Source organism: Pseudoliparis swirei, chromosome 4 (genome assembly GCF_029220125.1).
Source record: "Pseudoliparis swirei isolate HS2019 ecotype Mariana Trench chromosome 4, NWPU_hadal_v1, whole genome shotgun sequence".
Classification (NCBI taxonomy): domain Eukaryota; kingdom Metazoa; phylum Chordata; class Actinopteri; order Perciformes; family Liparidae; genus Pseudoliparis; species Pseudoliparis swirei.
The window spans coordinates 23,904,552-23,922,403 of NC_079391.1; the positions used below are offsets into that span (position 1 = coordinate 23,904,552).

General features: G+C 43.5%; 1 protein-coding gene across 1 annotated transcript in view; it reads right to left on the reverse strand.

Moving 5' to 3' along the window:
- si:ch211-186j3.6 (neural-cadherin) overlaps window positions 1-16,186 on the reverse strand; it is a 327,506-nt gene extending 311,320 nt beyond the window's left edge. The window contains exon 1 of the mRNA XM_056412797.1: window positions 15,139-16,186. Coding sequence (XP_056268772.1) covers window positions 15,139-16,186 — 1,048 coding nt within the window. The remainder of the gene's footprint in view (window positions 1-15,138) is intronic.
- Between the last annotated feature and the right edge of the window lie 1,666 nt (window positions 16,187-17,852).

A 17,852-nucleotide genomic window follows, 5' to 3' on the forward strand; every position in this document is an offset into this window, starting at 1 on the left:
TCTGCCAAGCTGCTTAAAGGACATAAATACATACATATATAATATATATGTACGGTGCGTACAAATTGCCTGATTCTCTTTTTACCGACTTTTCATTAGAGCCCTGTGCCACTTTGGTGGTGGGGTTTTGTGATGTCCGCACTCCATGAAACACTTGAGTGATTTTTAACGAATAGCCACACAGGATTAGTCGAGGAGCAAAGGCACAGATTATCCGCAGGAGGAATTGGAGGGAGTTTGGGAGCGGACGACTTTTACAGTCGATTCCATTCTGGACCAAAATGAAACCGCAAACTTGTGTATTTAGTTTTAATGAACAAAAAGACTCCCACTCGAAGAATGATCAAATAGCGCTGAACTTGCATGTGAGGAAAGCACAAGTTTTAAATGCTTTGTACGAATATATCAACCAAATGACGACAGCCACAGCAATGATCCACTGGGGTTTCTGATCATGTGGGGTAAAAAAAAACACAAACATCCATTCAGGCTTTTTTGATGCTCATTGTCTTTTCCGGCAAATCCTGTAATCCTCAACACCAAAATGACACTGTGCTGCTCCACGATACTGATGAGACCCTTTCCACTCAATGTCATCCGACTTTAGCACTGCATCTCGAAACAGGTGCTGACAAGTAAAATACAACCCGTACCCGTATTGCTAAAAGCAGGGAAAAAGACGGAGGCATATCGCCTCAGAACTTCCTCCCCAAACTCTCCATCTATTCATCCGGATCTTGCTCTCCCTTCACAGCGACAACTGCTTCCAACTGAAATGCATGATTTACATCCATGTATTGTAGCTCAGAGTCTCGAGTCTGTTTCCTTTCCTCTTTGTTCTGGCATTCAATCTCGCCGTCATCACTTTGTACGACAACAGCTCTGACCTTTGTATCATTTATCTTGCTCCCGTTGCAGCAGTCATATGAATGCATACAAATCTAAATGGAGAGCACTCGTGCATTTGCACGACCGCAGCGGTCTAATGTCCCTCGTCTGTTGCAGCGCTCTGTCCTCCGTGGAGCTGCGGCACGCCGACGGATGACCCGACAAACAACGTGGCACAAGATGCCGGCTCCCCTCTCTCTGCACTGGCTGCTACTGTCGTGGACTTATAAGGGATCAGGACGTTATTGTGTGTCTGAGTGTGTGTGTGTGAGTGAACGTGAGTGAGTGAGACATAAGAAGTGTCTTCAAATCTTTAATTCTCAAGTTGTCTGTCTTTAATCAGATGAACTGACTTCCTCCACTTCAGACAGGAAATCAATCAAGTTGAAGCACACCAATCTCTGTATGTGTATGTATGTATGTGTGTGTGTGTGTGTGTAGGAGTCAGTTAGCTTCCTTGTGCTCAAATGCAACATTCATTTATTTATTTTTAAAGTAGAAATGGCGGTCCTCACTTCCAATGTCAATTTATTCGGTCCTCAGTTCACAGCTCATACGGGGATGTGTGTGTGCGTGTGTTTATTCAAGATTCATTTCCAAATAAATCTGTATTTCTTAAACGTGAATGCACATTCCATGTTCGTGGTTGTGTGTGTTTAAGACATGTGTGGGAAAGGGGTTTAGAAGACATTCAGGCGCTGTCTATTGATCTGTTTGAAAGTCTCCTCATGTCTGTAACACGCCGCCGGATTACACAATCATTCACATTGATAGCGCGAGAGAGAAAGGGAAGGAGAATGAAATGAGTCTCCCCAGAAAAAGAAGAAGAAAAAAAAGCACCACTGAGAGAATAAGTGAAGAAAAGGTGAATAAAGCAGGCATACATCAACAACCGGGGGAAAATTTAATAGGGCGGAAATAACGGAGCGGAAAGAATCAGGGAGATGAATTGGTAACGCTGTGTAGATAAAATAAAACGTTTTTAAAAATGCAGCTGGTGGTCGGGAGGGATAGAAAGCAGGAAGGGACGGCGGAGGGAGGGGAAGAAACGAGGTTTGGCAGAGAGAGGGGTAAAAAGGAGGTTTGGTGGAGAGAGGGGAAGAAAGGAGGTTTGGTGGAGAGGGGTAAAAAGGAGGTTTGGTGGAGAGAGGGGAGGATAACAAATCCGATGGCCGGCTTGTGAGCCTTCTGAAGGTCTCGGAGAACACGCTGGGAGGCCAGAGCGTGTGCGGCCATGATACACATGCAAGCACACACAATGGAAAGAAAACACTTCGTTCATATTTTACATCATGGGGGGGGGGGGGGGGTGTACCCATCTAAAGAAGTAACAAGGACGAAGCAGAGCAATATGGAGCTCTCCTGTGTGCTCAGTGTATTAGAGGAGGTCCGACACCACACACACATACACACACTCGCACACCAGTCGTTTGATCCGAGCCCGCGTGTTACTATCGACTCTCCCAAATGCACTCACAAATACGCACACGCATACACACACACACACACGTGTACAGACAATAATTGATCCCGCAGCAGCAAAAGCCGGCACAAAGGCTAGACACCAGGAAGCTGCCCTGTGGCCTCGATACACAAAAACACAAACACACCTCGCATCACAAAAACGCTCACTTTAATTAGGGAACAGCTACAAGACGACGTAAGCGTGCCACACGACCTTCGCTAGGGTGTCGGAGGAGGTTGTCGCCATACTACTGTCCCATTTCTCTTTATGTGTTTTCTTTGCATACATACTTCTAAGTGAGTGCTACAGGTTGTTGGATATACTACAACAAAACTGTTTCTAGAAACGGGGACGTTTATCACCTATACGCATGTCAGAAAAAGATAAATAAATGGAGAAAACCCAATCAGATGATGCAACAGCCAAAGTTTCTTTTCACACCCAGTTGGTTTAAAGTAATTCTTTTGAACCCTAGAGACATTTTCTCTGAAGCTGAATTAGTTTGTACAGATGGGAGTCCAGCATGCAGACCAAGACTGCATTGAGGAGTGTTTTCAAAGCAACCTCCACAGTGGAATACAAACTTCATGACGGTGAAAAGAAATGACGCTCTGATTTAATTTGATTATATCCTGAGAAGATCTTTGCCACTGAACAAATTCTGACCATTTAGGGAAAAATACTGATGTCATGTGGCCTACTTGATCAATTCAGTGCTCACTTAAGGATTTGCTGTGTGCGACCAAACCGTTGTGTTAATGCTGCCAGGCAAAGTAGCATTTTGGGGATCAGAGTTCAAAGATGATGATAGGTTTGAATGTTCTCACATTCAGGGAGATCTCTGTGCACCCTCCATCATTTTACCCTCAATCATGCTAGAGATAATGTCATAAAATAACATGTTTGAGGCAGATTTTAAGAGATAAAAAACGCAGCTTTCTTGTTTTTTTCAGATAAGATTTGATCACTCAAATCAATCTATTTGTAATCAGGAACACAACATTTAGCTGCAAGATGCGATCCACAGACTGAAGATGAAACTGTCCTCAGCCCAGACTATTTCTGAAGCAACAACAGATGGTGCCACATGGTGAAGCCAGAAATACGAAACTACTAGGTAGTTGGATGGCAATACAATAGATCATTCTAGTTTGTTATCCCATACACAAGGCCATACAACATTATTAAAATCAATGAATATATTTGGACATAATGTGATAATGAGGAAGCCAATCAGTTATTCTGTATTTTTCTAACTGTTGACTTTGTCAGTTCTCATTCCCCATTGACGTTTTGTTCCTATTCAGATTGCCAGTCCTGGCAAATGTCGCTTGTTGGAATTTAACCGCTTTCTCTACGCTTGTAAGATATGACTAAACGAAAAAAACAATCTCTTATCACACTAACGGCAAGACCTTGATAACAACATGAGACGGTAATTCATTTTTATTTAATTTCCTTTTGATTGTTATGTTCCGACTCTGTATTTCCCAGTCCGAGGCTTTATCTCGCAATTAAATAGCGAGCCCAGTACAATTCAATGGCATATTTTAAAACAAGACTTTATCTTTTTTATTCCAATTCACATTACATGTTAGAGGTGTGATGCTGCGACCAGGAGAATGCCAGTCTGACAAAGACTTCCACTGTGAAAAACAAATGACTCACTTGTGAAAAAGGTTCCATATAGTGCCGCCCCCATTCGCCTCTGAGTCTTATTCCCCACTTCATGTATGGGCATTCATTAATCCATAGACCATGACAGTCTATGAAATATTGAAATTGATGTGCCAGTTTTTCAAATCACTGAAGTAATATATGGCCCTCAGGCTGTACCTAAAGGAATAAAGCCTGCCTGGATTGGGCTGACCTTTCTATAAGTAAGTAAGTAGCTTTTATTGTCTTTCTTCACATGTTAGACATACAAAGGAATCGATAGGACGTTTCCCACTCTCCCACGGTGAAACATATAAAAGTGCACAGGCACAACAGATAAGACAAGATATTTCCTAATACTAAGTAAACATAAAGATTCACGTACAGTTGTTATAAATACTATATATATATAAATACTATATATATATAAATACTATAAATACGTAATATAATTTTAGACAAGTGAAGACAAGTGATTAAAGTGCAGAGTTTTGAGTGATTTTTTAGGGGGGCGGGGGGATTTTTAGCTTCCTGACAGCTTGGTGTATGAAGCCATTACTATACTGGCTTGTATTAGCTAAAAGCCATATTCCATGACAGCAACCAGCTATTTCTGGACTTTGTTTGGTGAGGTGCTAAAACATGCAATATCTGCCAACAGAGTAATCATAGAAATGACCAGCTTCTATTGTGGCACTAGTTTGAATGAGAGATGGGATGGACAGTGGCAGGAGGAAAATCAAGGTTGGAGAAAATTGAAAAAGGACAAAAGAGACCAAAAAACAGCTTGTGGTGCTGACAAGATAATAATAATCATTTATATAGCGCTTCTCAAGGCACCCGAAGTCGCTTTATAGAGTCCAGTAGTCATACACACACAGTCGTCCCGGTGGTGGTAAGCTACATCAGTAGCCACAGCTGCCCTGGGGCAGACTGACGGAAGCCTGGCAGCCAATCAGCGCCTACGGCCCCTCCGACCACCAACATTCATTCACATCCATACGAACCGGGGTGAGGCTGCGGTGCATGTCTTTATGATGGTGGGGGAAACCGGAGTACCCGGAGTAAACCCACACAGGCACGAGGAGAACATGCAAACTCCACACAGAAAGGACCTGGAACAACCGGGATTCGACCCCAGGGCCTTCTTGCTGTGAGGCGACAGTGCTAACCACTGAGCCACGGTGCTGCCCCATAATAATAATATGGATGGTATTACATCTTAAAGCCTTACCTCTATAATAATGACATTTAAGTGATATGATGAAGGTCACCGTGAACCAAACACTGCAGTTTGAGCAACGCACAGATGTTGAAATATGTTGGTTACGAAACGGCGACACAGCTGATGATACTGGTGTTTAAGCACATAAACAGTGGGCCGTAACTCAAAGGCAAGGTCCAGTATCAGAAGAGAAGAGCTCAAATTGTAAAACAGTCCAAATTCCATTAAAAAAAGGTAAGCACAACGCTAAAACGCTAATTTATTTCCCATACATTTTAATGTACCATGGCACAGATTGTTGCTGCCAACGACAATGAAATATTCATGATTTTTTGGGGGGAAATGTAACCATGCAAATTAACTCACATTAACACAGGGAACCAATTTTACAGGTATTTCTGTCGTCTCAGTGAAATGTCAGAAGTGGATGGATATATGGATGGATGGATTCCTCACAATGGTGTTATGTGATGAGTCTTCCTACCACCTTTCCCATTACGGATCAGTAAAAGCTTTTGGTGGTTTGGCTCTAGGTGTGATGCTGCACCACAGCTGGTTCGTTGGAGAGTGGGGCAACAGTGTAAAATAACATGTTGATTGAAGGGACATAATTAAACTAGCTGTAATAAAATGAAGGTTGTGTGACAGTGGAGGATAGAAAGTGAATCAACGAGGGCTTATCAAGTCATCTATTCAAATGGATATATACAGTACCAGCTGTAATCTACAGCTATATAAACATGTCAAAGAAAAGGTTTGGCATTTTTGGAAACGAGCCAGTTTACTTTCCTGCCAAGAAGTAGATGGGAACATCAATATCACTTTCATATCTGTCTGCTAAATAGGAAGCAACAGCCTGGAGGGCTCAACACAAACTCTTAAAAGTGGTTGCCAACCATGCAACAGCGCTTGGTTGCCAAAACCCAACTAAGTTAGCCGTGTTTTGCCACTTTAGTCACTCGCAATAGCTTAGATTTGTAAAAAGACTGTACATGGAAAGAGCTAGCAACTCAATTTACACATCATTTTTGTACAAATGTATCAATTCGACTCTAGAGATAATGGCAGGCAGAATTTAGAACCAGTATCCAGTCTTTATGCTAAGCTAAACTCTCCATCTCTGGGCTGATGCGCCATCTCCAACAGACATACACAGTATAAATCTTTTCATGTAGTATGAAGGCCTTTGTGCACCGTGGGTAAATAAACGCATCAGTGACGCACATTTGCGACAGTTGCAACACCATTTCAATATTTTTTTGAGGGCTTTAATTGTGAAAGGTAAAAAAAGAAGGATTGGATCTAGTCCGGGCTGCCTTTGTCAAGGAGTAATACAATTTGCTATCTTGTTTTGGATTATTTAGCATCCAGCTTGTTATAAAAGGAATTTTAACTTTCATTTGATTACAGCTAGTTTATTCACTTTTTTTGTAGTCTGTGTACACTCTTCTTGAAACCACATTTGCATGATTGGTGAGTATGCAAATAGAGGAGGAGGTAGAATGCATGTATGCAAAATAAGCCTGCCACATTTTATCCCAGTAATTAATTATTTTGAACTTTCAGTAATAATAAATAATGCATTTTATATGTAACACACTTTTCATTCAAAAGAATGTCAAAGTGCCACAGAGCCACTACATAGTTCAAAACAAACGATAAAAAACGCCTTCCAGAATAAAAAGGTTTTTAGGCCAGTCTTAAAATAGTCCAGTGTCTGTGTTGCCCTCACGTGGTCAGGGACACTGTTCCATAAGCAAAAGGATGGTCGCCCATGGAGCGGAGTTTGGTGTTGGGGACCCGGAAGAGCGAGCTGTTTCTGGATCTGAGGATACGGGTGCAGGTTTAGGGAGTAATGAGTTCTTGTAGGTACGGAACGGAGGTGCATGTCCTAGAACTTTCAGTCTTGACGATATGATTAAGTTGAACAGCCAAACCCAACATATTTTAAGGTCGGTTTTATTTTAAAAAAAATTAAAATGAACAGGATTCATCTCTTTGGCCTGGGACAACTCTTCAGTCTGAAAGACACAGAACGGCAGCCTGGTGATAGCATCACATTACATTTCTTTACCTGCCAGGTCCTGACCTTGATCTTTGCTTCATCACTCTGTGGTCTTACTTAGATTCGGGGTAAAGTAACATCTGAGATTTGTTTAAAAACACATTATACATTGAAGATACGAGAACATTATTGCTGAAACCATGTGATATCGTTCTGAATTGAACTGAGTAAGACCAGTTTTGTTACAATAATTTATTTTTGGGACACCTGAAATCATGGTTTGATGACACACTGCAGCCATCCTTAGCACATCCCCTCCCCTAAACCTCTATTTTTTTTAAATGGCGTCACTGGTTCTGCTAGTTTATGGCCAATTACAACACTACGGTTACTTTTTCACAATTTTGGAACCTCATTTTTAATACGTGGTACTTTGTTGTGACAAACTAAAAAAAAAAAAAAAAATTGGTGACAATTGTTCTGTGAAAAGAGCATATTTTACAATGGAAATGTGGGTTCTGTATATACAATGTGGAAGGGATTCATTCTCCACTGTTTATGAAAGATGCTCTCTGACACTAATATATAGGATCCCTGTACCATCAGCTGGGGAACATTTTCTGTGTGTCTTCTACTTTGTTTGACATTTCTAGAAAATATGAAGATATAAGGTCTTCTAATTTAGCATCTTCTCGCAACCTCTAATTAAAGTGAGATATTCTAGACGCTTTCAGCCGTGTTTATTCGAACACTAGAAGTGTTGCGCACATTAAAGACAGGATATATGAGAACAATTATTGAAAAATGTTAAGTGTACAATGAGCATAAACCAAGTGAACACATTAAAAATTTATTATTCTGTTAGAAACATTTATCTTACTCTTGGGTCATTGTGTGACAGGGGACATTTCCAAACTTTAAAAGGTTTCTTTTGCCTCTGAGCAGAAGAAGGTTCTTTAAATTGATAGTAGTCATTTTAAGAGGTGATTTTGGAAAGGTGAGTAATCAAAATGGCTATCGCTGTGTCGATAGTAGTTGCTCATATCTGACATTAAAAGCTGAAAAGCTTTTAAAGTTCCAAGTCAGCGTTGATGGATTGCAGGTCACTGCTGAATCTGGGCCCAAGCCTGTCGCCAACCATTTTCAATATCTCACAAAATTGGCAGTCTGTCCTGGTCCCTGCAGAGCATTTGGGTTTGGATGCAAATCAGCAAAACTGGCCAGTGGCACAAAAGATCCCTCACCTTTCCAAGCTCGTAGAAAAACCTTTAGTGGCCCAAAATTCAAGCTCCCACTTCAATGTAAAAACACAAAAGGCTGCCAACAGAGTCAGTGTTTGGTTTGTCCGTCCTGGACTGTCGTAGTTGAATGGCGGTGCAACGTGGCGAGCTGCGTTGGTGCGGACCAGCTCTCTTTTGTATATGTGAAGGGATCATGCTCAGCTGACGAAAACACCACGATTTTAAGTTTCAGGTGATTTTATACCTCAAACATTTTAACAAACTCTGTAGAGCTGATCTGTTAAGCCATCTCATTTACTGCTACCAAAGTTAGAGTAACTGTGTTTTACAATCCTCTCTGTGCTCACAGCAGATCATACAATAAACTCTCTTGAAGCCACTGAACCAGAGAACAGTGTCAAGATAAACCAGCATTTCCACAGCACATTTGACAGTATCTGAGGCTGAGATTTGGGATTCCTCCAAACAGCACCTGGTAAACCATTGGTGATGGAATTGGATTCAGCAAACATCAGAGGAGCAGAAACATTTTGTTGTTCTGTCCATTTCCTCAGTGGTGGTGCACCGCGACCGGCTTAGAAAGGTCAGAGGTGAAGGGTTAGGGTTTTATTCAGGCGGGAGCCTCCGGTTCTGCGGGTGAAGCCGATGCGGAACCGTCTTAAATCGTGCATTCTCTTTGCTGACCAGAGGCGACTCCTCTGGTTTCAAATAGAAGTTCAATATTATATAGAAATCTCACTTGATTTATTCCATCAGAAAACATTGTAAACATGAGCTTTTGGTCTCAATCTCTGGTTTCAAGTCTTCTTCAATGCAGCATGATGTCCATTTAGTAAAGTGTGATCCATTTAGAGTCAAACAAGTCCTAATGCAGGGTATGCTTTAGGGTGTTGCTACAAGGTGATTGACAGGTTGCAGCCGCTACTAGAGCTGTATATGGTGTCACTACGTCACTCGACGGTATTCCAAAGTCACTTCTGATCATCGGTTGTAAAAAAAAAAAACATGACGACGGCTGTCTTCCAAGATAGAATGGCAAGATCGAAGTACTCAAGACTTCAAAACATCAGTTCTCAAACTAATGGGTGACATCACGATGACCACTTCTTATATAAACTCTGTGGCTTCACAGCATCCCTCACCTAGACCTTGCCCCTTCCCAGATCTTTTCAAAGTGAAGTAGTCATCACGGTAAATACTCCCCATCTCAATATTCCAATATTCACAAAACATTATTGTGATTACGATTTTAGCTATAATCAAGCAGCCCTACAAAATGCAATGACACAAGACCACAACAAATGTGCGCGTGTCGCATGCAGTGAGCTGTCCCTGTGTACTCATTGAGTATGCATACAGCCGTGTCCACAGAAGGCCAGCTAAGTGCTACTTACGCTCTTTGAAGGAACAAATGAATGCAGACTCTGTTTCATCTCGATAAACAAAAGACAAGAAACATATTCAGCTCACAGGCTCTCCTCAGTGCCATCTGTCTGGATTTGGAACGGTAATCTGGCAACCCCCAATTCATAATATGCACTATAATGTAATTTGTGAGTGAATGTATAGTACATGTGTGTGTAACATAAATTGGAATGCAAATACCGTATGCATACTCGTCACTGCAGAGCCTAAAAGCAATGTCCTTTTTGATCATTGTTTCCACACGTTTGGTTTGCGTGTGAGTTCGCGCTCGGTCTCGTCGTGAGTGGCAGAAATATTCGTGAGATCAATTAACCGCTGTCTTGATTAAAGCCAGCTGTTCCTCTTCAATCACCACAATCCCATACATGCTCGAACACTCGCAATCTGCACACACGTGTATAACGCATCTAGGGGCTTTTGAACAAAGTGCCGGATATTTTCTATGCTTCTAATTTGTATATCCGAACAGTGACGCGTCATCCATGATGGTATAGTGTGAGAACACTATACACTATAATGCATCTAAAATGAGAATTTTAGATGCAGATGCATAAACTGCCATGGAGACACATATGTTCCAAAGTAATTGAATGATGTGTGCAAATTGTTTAAAACATTTTGATTAAAATGTGCCTTTTTATTCTCAGGTATTTTCTAAGGGTTGATGATATATTAGAAACAAACTTGAATTTGATTTGTGCTGTGTAAAATTACCGCAGTTAACACATAATTCCCACGGTAACTGTAATTTAACTGTTCATAAAATCATTTAATTACATCAAAATTATAAAAAATTAATTTACGCAGTAAGAACTAATTAGTCGGATAACTGTATTTCAAATGTGCCTCCAACAATGGTTGCAGGCTAAATGGCTCTATTTAAAGTACATGAGACGGCTGCTCGTTTGTTTGGCAGCAGGAAGTGTGCCAGCCCTGTGTCACGACGCACAGACGACAGCTCTGCTCACATGACACGGAGGATTCTCCTCACAGAATAAAAGTAGGAGCCCATCTTTAGACTTGGCCTGACAGAAACAGAAAATAATTAGAGGAGACAAAAGGAAAGGAAGATAATTGAACCTTTCACTGATGCTGATTAATGCAGCTGAAGCTGACAGACTGCTGCTATCAGCTCCTTGAAAATACACTGCATAACATGCAAAGGATTTGTAAATGACGTGCAACACATCTCTGACTGGAGCTACGGAGTGTCAAACGGCTGCTTTTGTATACGGCAGCGTTTTTTTGACCCAACCTTCTTTTTTTTTTTAAACGAATCCCTCGGGCCCACTGAGTGGCCCCCGGCCGTTTAAAAGTGACACAATATAAATGTTGTTCACTGTGGCAGGTCTACCTCAAACTTAGGAAATAAACACTGCACCAAAAGACTTGTTGAATGACGTGTTTAGAGCTAATGTGCTGACATTGCGTGAGCTGCAATATGACTACTGCACGCATCACACCGAGCCCTCCCCGGCACTGTTTTAACAGTTTCAATGCTGAACCTTTCTGAACACTTTGAGACATATAAACAGGATTTCCTTAAACCCCTTGCTCTCAAAATACAAGAGGCCAAACCTTTACCCTGTATGTTGAAATGGAAGATGACATACAAGAGCTTTGATTGGCAAGTAAACAATACCTGCAAATATCAAGATTCAAACGGGTCAATTGGTTTTGGATAAAGTCTTTTATTTTTGTATTTCTCCCCCCCCCCCCCCATCATGTCATAAAGGTTGCGAGAACATGTGACTGTAAGAGTGTGGGCTGTAATGACTTTCTAAAAGGACTAGAATAGCCTATTGTCTTTAAAAGATGAACGTGTAGAAGGTGGTTCAGCGAGAAATGAGAAGAAAAGCAGTAAAAGAAAACATTGGTGTGAGTTTTTCAAAAAGGATAGAAAGCTCTGGAGACGGACGATAGACCTGTGTGTGCCCAGCCAAATGAAGCCTTTAACTAATTAACCACATTAATAATTACATTCATCACTATGCCAGGGAGTCACTGCAGTCAAAGAACAGTGTCAGATTAGCGGAGGGGCGGAGGAGCCTTTGGGAAAATTAATGGAGCACTCACTTGGTGCTCTTTTAGGTGGTGGCACGTTATTAAACGAATTGTGGAAATGAAAGCCTTTTGGATATCAGAGGTGAGATGTGCGCCAGGACATACGGTTTGATGATAGAAAAATAAAGAAAAGAGCACTCTTATTAGAAATGAAGAGCAGCTGTGCATTAAAAATAAACCCCGGCGGAAACACCTGCGTGATCAGCGTGCACATGCTCGTTTGTGTCTCTTACTGTCGGTAAGAATCCATTCCCCAGACTCCAACCCTCAGAAACTAACTTGTTACTCTGAAATGTAATGGTTTATCCTGTAGAGCGGCGTTTGGCCCCTAAAATGGCGAGGTGAGTACCCCCACTTTCAGCAGTGGAACTACCACACACACACACACACGGACAATAATTGTGTGGTGTGGGCTGAAAGCCCAAACAAAAAGAAGTGATCTTAGATCCTAATATGTAATGCCTTCAGCTACTCTCACACACACATCCACAGACACACACACACACACGTCCCTCGAAGAATCATGTCAGAAGCTCTCTCTATCTCTCTCTGTGTGTTAAATGGCGCTTCCACTCAGACCAAATCCCTGGAGTGAGAGTGAAAATAAAAGCGAGAAAGTAAGAGAGCAAGGGGGGGGGGGGACAGAGAAAATGAGATGGGATTACAGGGATAATGCGAGCAGATGGAGGGAGGTCGAGGCTCCATCAGGACTCTCCACTCCAAACGGATTAAAAGACTTCAACAGAGCCACCGACAACTCGACGGACGCAGCCGTCCTCGCGCTTCAGACACCGTGGCTGAGCCGGGCTAGACCCCCCACCCGTCGCTAAACCCGGAAATGAAAACTTGCCGCCTTTCAGCAACAGTCAGGTCGTGGACATGTATTCCAATCCACTGCCATCCTCTCCCCTTTCTATGAAAGCACATAATACGTTTTTTTAAACCCATCCATTTAGGAAACATTTATGCCGATCCTCCTCTTTAAAGGTCGTATTAGCTGCATGGCATCCTGTTAGAGCAGGACACACCACATTGAGATGGAATGCAGCCACAAGAGTCCATCGGACGAGCATAGGTGAGGAAAAAGAAGTGGCCTCATCAGCAACAATGTGTCTCTAATCTTCAGATACAATAAGCCATTGTACGTCAATATAAATAACATATAACTTAGCCCTTTGCATCTGGCTGGATTTAACTGGAATACACATTGAAATGCACTTTCCACGCACTAGAATAGATACAGCGTTGACATATTTCTAAAATAAACAGAGAAAGCTCCTTTTCTTTTCTGATCCTTCCCCCACAAATGTATTCTCAACAAGAATGTTATTATTCGAGGCCGTCTCCCGTTGCGTTTGATTCCTGTTAATTTGCAGGAAAATATTAAAACACCGACCGACAGAAAGAGACAAAGCCGGTTTAATGTCTGACAGGGCGCAGGGGAGAGAAAAAACACATCATCCACGAACACATTTCTTCAGCTGTTGAAATGTGTTCCACTGGCTTGAAATTGAAAAATAATAAGATAAAAAGTTTGGACACCTGCCTCCAAAAAGAAGGCAATGTCAAAAAGACCCCCCCCCCCCCCCACCACCACCCTTCCTTTACTTCTTCAGACAGTAACCGGTAGCTATCGGCGCAAAGGACCTCTCAGGGGAATGCTGTATTACTGCAACACTACAGTGTAGCGCTCGATTCTGACAACAGAGAGTTTGTCCATCACATGAAGGTCTGTGATCGGGGAAACGTTCGGGACAAATATCCAACATCGGGACTGGGAGTGTAGAGGCACCATGTGCCAGGAGCAGCCTCAGCTTCTTTCCCCGCGTCAGGAAGGTTCACGTTACCGAGGCCATTAGGTCCCCCCCCCCACCACAACTCTTCTCGGCTCGCGCGCGGCAGAGCTCAGCCGCGATGTGCATCCCTGTGTATAAATGTATATATCCGTCTTTTGTCATAAATCTTTATGTTCTCACAAAAATATACCGAGAATATCGGTAATATGTGATTAATCATGATTAATCCACAGAAACCTGTGATTAAAATTTATAATCGTTTCACAGCCCTAATATATATATTAGAAATATTCTCGTCTCCGGCCCTCAGTGTCACACTCAATCAGCGCGACGTTTCATCCCCTCACATATACAACTATTAATGTGTATCTGGCTGCATGTTGACTCCCCCTCCCCATCTCTCGGCTCCCATGCTTTATCCGCAGGTGATGATTAACCTCTTGATTGCAGCGGTGGCATCTCTCTCTCTCTCTCGCTCTGTTTGCCTCTCTGTCTCTCTCTCTCTCTCTCCCTGACATCCGAGCATCTGTTGCTGCTGGCAGCAGCAGTGGCACAAGCACAGTTTACGGCCGCCCTGATTCAACTGAGCACATTAATCATCATCAGCACTGATGACTGCCACTCAGTTTAACCTCTATTGTAAACACCGGGAACTCTGACCACCGCTCAGTCGGATCGTTCGCCCGGATGGAGCGTGTGGATGTGAGGGCCCAGTGGAGAACGTAGATGTTGCAAGGCACTTCGGTGATCAGCACACACCGACCGAAGGACCAGGGTACCTGTTTCCTGTTTCCACACCTCAGACACTTCACCTCTAACAACCTTACATCAACCATGACACACGTGGCTTAATATACTCCTTAACAGTAAAGTTCCAGACACAACATATAGGCCCAATTGATTAAGTATAAATAACATGTGGTTACTTTCTCCTTTTCATTACCAAAACTGTATTGTATCCAGTCGACTCCAATCTAGAATCCAGGAACCTCTGGAACCACCGCGGGAAAAATAGTTCGATTAATCCATTTAATATATATATATATTTTGCACTTTTTACGGTACTCAAAGACACGTTTACATGTTGCATTCAAACACCACAGACACAGCCAAGGGAGTGGTGATTGAAAGAAGGAACTGCTAACTGACCCACAGTCGCCCCAAAGGTTCTAGGGAAGACACACGCTTTGCATCACATCAGTACAACAGCAGAACTCATGTGAATCAAGTGTACGCGCTTTGCATTGGCACTTCGCCTCTCCGTGCGTATTTACGCACACAATACAATGCATTGTTGTACAAGCAAACCTGTCTATCACTCTTTCACACACTCCACCACACGAGCACAGATGTGCATTCGGTTTTTCGCTCACCTCTTTTATCCTGAACTTTGATGGTGATCTCCACCAGAGGCTCAGTCTCCCGGTCCAGCCTTCGTGATATGACAATACCCCCGCTGTCCCGGCTCACGCTGACCGGGGAGTTCTCCACGTCGGGCTCCAGCAGCTCAAACGTTGCAGACTGAAACCTTGCCGGGCCCAGGTTCATCACCACGGAACCAATCCCTGCGTCTTCGGACACGTTGATGAAAACGGGACTTTCCGATTCCAGCACTGACCTGGACCTTCTCACTGGCACTTTAATTTGAGATGTTAGTTTCCTTTTGCCGGTTTGGGGATTCGGCGCCACTGGCCATTGCCGTGGACTGATCTCCACAGCTACGCTCTGGCTCGTGCGAGGCGGCCACCCGCGGTCCCGGGCAAACACTTCAAACTTAATCGGCTCACCCAGACCGAGGATGGAGTCCACCAGGAGAATGTCTCCGGTTTTGGGCACCGCGTAAAAACTCCCATTTTTGGGCAGGACGAAGTAGATGAGCTCCGCGTTCTTGCCGCTGTCGTCGTCCCGCGCGGTGACTGTGTAGACCGTCGTGCGGAGCGCAGTGGCATCATCCAGGCTCAGCTTCACTTCGGCACCAGGGAAGGTGGGCTGATGGTCGTTGGTGTCCAGGACGTCCACCTTGATGGAGGCCACCTCGGTGACAGCCGGAGATTCCTCGTCCGTTTCCCAGGAGAGTCCCGCGCATTGCCCGCAACACAAACCGAGACTCAGCGCGTATTCAGCCCGCTCCTCCCGATCCAGAACCCCAGAAGTCTTCAACAAAACATGCCCCCTTTTGTGGTGCGCAAAAACGCGGAAATTCTCGCTCCCGACTCCGAGGAGTTTAAAGTGCGCCGCAAATTCCTCGGTACCGCACAGCCTCTGCGAGTTGAGCCGCTTTAACGGGACGCTCAATCCGTTGACCCGGGAGCCCGGAGACGAGTTCTCAAATACATGCCCGTGAAAGAACGGCACCAGTTCGGCGGTTCCGTTGCCCTGTGCGCACGAAACCAAAAAAGGCAGAAACGCGACCCAAATCATGACTGGATATCTCATCGGCTCCGCTGCACTAAAGCGCTCGCGCCACACCGACACCCATGGGTGAACTCGTTCCTCGGGGAGTATTTCTCCTCTTTTCCTTTATGATGCGAAACTTCCATGACACTGGAACATGGATAGGTTGTCGTCTCCATACTTCATCTCGACGCAGAATAACTTTGTATCTGTCTGTTTGTTTTGTGCGTCCTCCTCCTATCGCGCTCTCTTCCCTGTCTGCTGCCTCACCAGCAGCGCTGTCTGTCTGCGCGCGTCCCAGGAAAAGAGAAAAAACTCCCTCCAGCTCGACTGCGCGCTTACCTCTGTTCGCTTCCTCGCTCTCTTTTTTACGTGCGTTGTTTCCGACCGATCTGTCCGTCTTGCCAGACGCCGGCTCTCCTTACAGATGGATATGATCTATTACCATAAGGAAATGAGGCATCTTTCCACAGATGTACGGGTCAGACGTGGTCCATCGGGGATATCGAACGGAACCAACCGTTTTACGCACACCTTGCTAAAAGAATCGAGCCTAATGGATCCACTCCAAAGTGATGCAGCGGGAACAGATTCATCGGAGACGAACTTCTCAGCAGAGGAGCTGCGAGTCGAATCAACTCGTGCGCGCGCATAAACTCCCACACGGCCCACAGCGCAAATGTGTGCGTGCGCGTGTCTGTTTGCACTGCGAATGTTGGGGAGGGTGGTGATCCTCAGGGGAAAAGAACCCGACCTCCCTTCTCTCCCGGTGATCAATGTCCAGTCGTGCACGTCCAGATCCATCACTCCTCTTTCCAATAACACGTCAGTCCATTGGAATTAAAATAAAGTAAAAATCGATCATTTTAAAACGCCTCCAGGGGGGCAAAGAGAAAATAAAGGCTTGGGCTGCAGTCAAGGGCTCCAGAGCTGTCTTTTTATGTCAGAGGAGAGGTGCTCCCTATTTGAACGTGTTCATCGCCCACTGTTCTTCTTTTTCACTATTATTATGGAGCTTTTGCTCTCCAGGGGTCTGTACAAGTAGTGCAGGACAGTTATTTATTTTCATATATCAGTTTCCACTTTCAGAGGTTTCCTCAACAAAAACAGCAGATGGGATTTGGGATTATTCGAGAAGTTGTATGATAGTTGCACGTTTTGTTTACCAATATGAACATGTTAATGATTTTGTAAGAGGAAATGCATTGAGGTATTAAAGCCAATGTTAGGCCATGAGCAACATGATGAGACTGTGAAGGCGGGCGAATGGCATGATAACGTTTTGTAGTGATAACTGTTTTTTGACATAAAATGCTTAAAAGTTATTGAGAGGGGTTATATACTGATGTATTTTATATTGTTGAACCAAACGTTAAAATATCCTTTGTTTACCCACACACCTTAATTCTGGCATTAAACCAGAAATACAAAATATTAACAAAACATTGATTAACTGAGCGGGTTTTAGGGCCTATTCCTTCAGCACTCTGTGCCAAATTGAGAAGCCTCAAATTCTATCCATGTGGATCGCTGCTTTAAATAAATCGGAGTCTTTTTGTGGACCCAAAGAATCCGACATGGTCGTCTCATCCAAAGCATCAGTGTGCCTTTTGTACTTGCATGCAGTTTGAACTCCTACTCACTAAAGCACTGCAATCTGAAATCGAAATTGTGTTCACGTATTCAGTCAAAG